Raw genomic sequence first — 5627 nt, forward strand, 5'->3', positions numbered from 1 at the left:
TGACAAAAACTAAAAATATATACTGTATATGATTGAACTCAAGTCTACATGGGGTGAGTAATCGATAGAAAAAAAGTCATTTTGGGGTGAACTACTCCTTAATTTAATACACTATAATTGCCCTCTTCGACTAAAATTCTGTCTGTGTCTGTCTGTCTGTCTGTCTGTCTGTCTGTCTGTCTGTCTGTCTGTCTGTCTGTCTGTGCATCTTGTGTTTAGGGATACACTGTATTAAAACAAGAAAGAAATATAAGGAGGAATGGACCTAAACATAACATAACAGATCTCTCAAGTGCACAATTATCCTCATAACAATCCTCACCAATGCTACTGTTCGTGTTCTCCTACAATGTCATTTGGCAGTGGCTACGACAAGCTCTACAGCTGATTGGCCCGAAGTTGGTGTGCTTTGTTTTCGTGAGTAGCCTAAAACAACAGTGCCAGCTGGGGTGTGTGTGTGTGTGTGTGTGGGTGGGGGTCCCATACATGACAAGTCACACACACCAACCAACGGCTGGAGGGAGAGAGGGCAAGAGAGAGAGAGAGAGAGAGAGAGAGAGAGAGAGAGAGAGAGAGAGGGGGGACGGGGCGACACCCTTAATAACTAAAAGAGCATACTCTGACCACCAGCAGCACAGTGTGTGAAGGCTGCACTCCCATTGGATTCCATCTCAGAAGAACACAACAAGACACAGTGAAAGAGAACATCTTATTGACTAGGAACAAGTGGACATCGCACACTTTGGGCCACAATTCTAATTCTAAGAAAGGAGTCCATCCATCCGTCCATCCATCTGCAACCGCTTATCAGGAATCGTGTCGCGGGGGCAACAGTTCCAAACTGAGATTTCCAGTATTCCCCTCTCCTGAGCAACAAAACAAAACAAAAAAAGAAGCCATCATGTTGTCTGCGTGCTTGGAGTTACTGGGCCTGGGCATGTGCGTGACGGGCTCGCTGCTGGTGATGGTGGCGTGCGGGCTGCCCACGTGGAAGGTGACGGCGTTCATCGACTCCAACATCGTGATCGCGCAGACCATCTGGGACGGCCTGTGGATGTCGTGTGTGGTGCAGAGCACGGGCCAGATGCAGTGCAAGGTGCACGACTCGGTGCTGGCGCTGTCGCAGGACCTGCAGGTGGCGCGCGCCCTGACGGTGGTGGCGGCCGTGCTGGGTGTGTGCGGGCTGAGCGTCATGATCGCCGGCGCGCAGTGCACCAACTGCATCAAGGTATACCTACACGCACTGGTTACCAAACAGCTAGTGCAGGGGTCTTCAACAGGGGGGTCCTTAGAGTTACTACAATCAGGGGGTCCTTCAAATCTTTGTTTAATAGAAACTTTTTTTCTCCTTTTTTATATTAACCACTTGAACCCTAGCCTCTGAAACCCAGACTTTTATTTTGGCGATAGGAATACTTTGATTGATTGATTGATTGATTGATTGATTGATTGAAGACTTTATTAGAAGTTTGCATAGGAAAAGGTACAGTTTCATGACGGTACAGTTCACTGGTACAAGGTCTACTAAAAGGAGATCCATGAAAAGACTAAGCTTATTTCCACAGGAAACCATTTAAGTATCTCATATAACATTGAATGACAGACGAATAGAACACAGTGCTATGCAGTAGATATGTAAAGAAAAGAAAAATGAGAGAACAAAAAAAGAGTCTAAACAAACAGTAAGTACAATGAAGGGGCAGAAACTTGATGGTGGCTTGAAACTTGAACCCTAACGTCCATATCGAGCTTGTAGATCGTCTATTTTTGGCAAAGAGGTTTGGTGTAGAGGGGGAAAAAGAGCACACTAAGTACAGAGTGAAAGGTCAAGTTTATTAAGTATTGGCAGTTCAAGTGGTTACATATCTGATGACACAAATTGACATGAATCCAAAATACACTGATGATTGTGCTGTCAAACGATGAAACTATATGGAATCTGGGGGTCCCTGCTTCATCTCTCTCTCAGCTAAGGGGTCCTTGGCCAGAAAACGTTGAAGACCCCTGGGCTAGTGTGTCCAGGACCCATTTGTGGCACGCTGGACACAGTTTTATTATGGGTAGCAAGTCAATATGTACTTTTTTCTGTTTCCTACATTTGACAAATGTAGCCTTTATATATTTGTTTTTCTTTTCTCTTTTTTTCTTAATATTTTAAAGAATTTACACAACATAACTACTTTTCATCAATTCAAAACAATTCCAAAAGTAGTTTTTTTTATACATAAAATGAAAGAAATCTGATAATTTGTTGTGAGCTTGTAGATCTGTAGACAGCTTGTAGATCTGCTATAGCTTGTAGATCTGCTATTTGGGTCCTGGGCAAACATTAATTTCTATTTTGGGTCTTATGAGCTAAAAGGTTTGGGAACCACTGAGGTAAAGGAATGAAGGGCTGCCTGGCTGCGACTACAGTATAATAACTTCTATTGATACTACTTCTTCAATTAAAAGGTCATGTAAGTCAGCGGTTCTCAAACTTTTTCATGTCAAGGACCCCCAACATAACATGCATTTGGCCGCGGACCCTCATCTAAAAATACGTTCTGGCATGCAGCTATAGGGAGCAAGCAATACATGATTTGTGTATTTAAAATGTTTCCCCATTTTGTTCAAGACTTTTGGAAAATAGCAAGTTCAACATATACAGTATAGGGTTAATTAGTTGAGGGTTAAGTATTTTAGCTGGGGACCCCTGGAACCCCCTCAGGGACCCAGGGTCCCTGAGGGACTAAAGTTTTTTTGTTTGTTTTTTGTGTATGTGGAAAAAGTTCTATATTCTGATAGTAGCCTAATCACTACTAGTGGTTGTTCAGTAACAGTGTTTAATAGCTTATGATAGTAATCATTAGAGTGATTGTTCGGTAACAGTGTTAAATAGCTCTATATTGTGATAGTAATCATTGCTGTATAGAGCACTGTTTCACAAATATGGGTTAGGACACGTTTGTGGGTCGTGGACACCATTTTTATGGGTAGTGTGAAAATATGCCTCTTTTTTGTTTTGTTTCCTACAATATTTCTAACGTTTGGGAGCCACTGCTCCCTCTCCAGCTCTCTCTCTAATAAATAGAATATATAAACACAGGTGGTTTAATCCAATCCGGAAGAGAGTATTTGTTAGCCTCCATGTGACAGTGTTCCAGTTTAACATTTGTCTTCTAATTTTTCTTACTCCCAAATTCCAATGGCACTTTATTCTGTATCCTGTGTGTATATGAGTTCTCTATCCTGATTGGATATATTATTGACTCCTAGCTGTTATTGAACAAACACTGGTTTTATTCTGTCTTTATATTCTGTACTGTAAATTAGGGTGGGACCTCAATGATTACTATCTGAATAGGCCTACATATATGTAACACTATAACAAATAGGCTATAATTTACTCCACCTTTAATCGAATAATATAGACTGGCAGACTCGGGAACGATTCAAGTTAGGAACGATGCAAATAGGAATGCAATAACTTAGAAGTTAAAAATAAAATATACTTCTTAAAATGAATTCATGGCAACATGACTGATGTCTTGCATGCGCGCTTTCGCGCATGTGCAAGACACCAGTCATGTTGCCATACCTTAGCTTTTGCAGAACTGATGCCACTGGACTGAAGTATTTCTTTAACCGTTTCATCCCTCAACAGGAAGAAGTGGTCAAAGCCAAGGTGGTGTTCGCCGGGGGCGTGGTCTACATCATCAGCGGGCTCTTCGTGCTCGTGCCTCTCTGCTGGATGGCCAACAGCATCATCGTGGACTTCCACGACCACCGCGTCCCCAACTCCAAGAAGAGGGAGATCGGGGCCGCCATCTACATCGGCTGGGCCGCGTCGGCCCTCCTCTTCATAGGGGGGGCGCTGTTGTGCTGCTCCTCCTGCCCCCACCGGGTGAAGAGCGCCTATCCCATCAAGTACACCAAGAGCATCACCATCAACGGAGACTTTGACAAGAACCATTATGTATAATTATTATTGTATAATATGAATAATAATAATGAATACTGTACCTACAAGTAGGCCTACACCAAGAGCATCACCGTCAACACATGTGGAGACTTTGGACACAAACCATTATGTATAGACTCTATAATAATAATAATAATTCATCATATTAATTGTGGGCTTGCAGCACACGTATGTTATCTTCATTATTTATCTATCAGTCAAGTTCTCCTCAAAATGACGTAATCTATCAGTCAAGTTCTTCTCAAAATGAGTTAATCTATCAGTCAAGTTCTTCTCAAAATGACGTAAGACACTGCCTTTGTACCGTACTACCGACGGTACAAAGGCAGGGCCCTTAGCCAATGAGGTGCAGCCAAAGGGTAGATCTTTGTGCCCTTACATACATGGTGTTACATGCGAGCCCACACTGTTTCGTAGGAACAGTATTTCTAGTTAGTATAATATTTAATTAATGATGATCACTAATAATGAATAATCTTCCATCAAGTACACCAAGAGCATCACAGTCAACAGAGACTTTGACAAGAACATGTATAGACTCTGTATGAGTAGAGCCTATAATATTATATGAAACATTATGTATAGAACTCAATAATATTATTGTACCTGTAGCAGTTTGTTTTAAAGCCAGTGAAGGAAGAAGTACATTTTTGGAAACATAATATACTGTAGCTAAATGTTCATGTCAAGATAACAATTTCAACCAGTCAGGATAAAATTGGTTATGGTAATGTACAAATTCAAAAGCATCTTTCAGGAACTTTATTGGACGTATTATAGGACATACTGGTAATTATGTACGAAAAATAACCACTCTGAGAAAGTCATGGAAATGATTTGATGTTTATGTTGATGTTCAACTGCATGTGTCTCGTGTGTGACACTGGAGCCATATCGTTATAAAAAGGCATATCTATTGTGTCTATTAGAACAGAGGCCTTTTAGTTACTGTGTAAATAGTTATAACCTTTCCTTTAGAGTTCATGTGAATGGCTCTTATGCAGGCTGTTCAGACCAATGTGCACTGAGATTCTGATCAAAGCATGGCCTACTATGACATATTTGCATGTCAATACATGTAGACCAGCCTATTGTGCTATTAAAACACTGTAATTTTCTTATTATGACAATGTTTTTTATATATAATAAAGGGAACACAGCAATGTGTCTATTTATACATAGCCTAAGCGTAATTAATGCATTGCATGTCAGAAGAACTGTTTTATACTTTTTTTTTTTCTAAATATACTAAAATAAACGAAGCAAAACAAAACAAAAAGAGGTCACAGAAAGAAAGAAAGAGGTCACATCAGCTACAACAGTCCACAGACATGTCTAGTTTTCCCTCTATTGGTGTGGCAGTGAATCACTGCCCCAGCTAACATAGGTTGTCAGACATGTCACTTCAGTCACTATTCTGTCGGGAGGGGGGCAACCGTATCAGATGGTAAGTGATCAAGTAGAGGTTTCCATATTTTGGTAAAGAAGTTCTCATTGCCTTTAGATCTAGCACTCATTCTTTCCATGGGTAAGATATTATATATATCTCGGTACCACTGTGCCACTGTTGGTGGTTTATCCATAATCCAATTAAACAGGATGCATTTCCTGGCCAGAACTAACAATTTTTGGAGAAGCATAACATTAGATGAGTTCAGGTTCA

At 40.8% G+C, this 5627-nt stretch overlaps 1 protein-coding gene across 1 annotated transcript; it reads left to right on the forward strand.

Moving 5' to 3' along the window:
• Positions 1–641: 641 nt before the first annotated feature.
• cldn5b (claudin 5b) lies at positions 642–5139 on the forward strand. The gene is made up of 2 exons (XM_080742743.1): positions 642–1228; positions 3647–5139. Exons 1-2 carry the CDS (start codon positions 902–904, stop codon positions 3962–3964), a joined length of 645 nt encoding a protein of 214 aa, XP_080598869.1. The 5' UTR covers positions 642–901; the 3' UTR covers positions 3965–5139.
• Positions 5140–5627: the final 488 nt, after the last annotated feature.

This window comes from Nannobrachium achirus, assembly GCF_963921795.1.
Source record: "Nannobrachium achirus genome assembly, chromosome: 15".
NCBI classification, from domain to species: Eukaryota; Metazoa; Chordata; class Actinopteri; order Myctophiformes; family Myctophidae; genus Nannobrachium; species Nannobrachium achirus.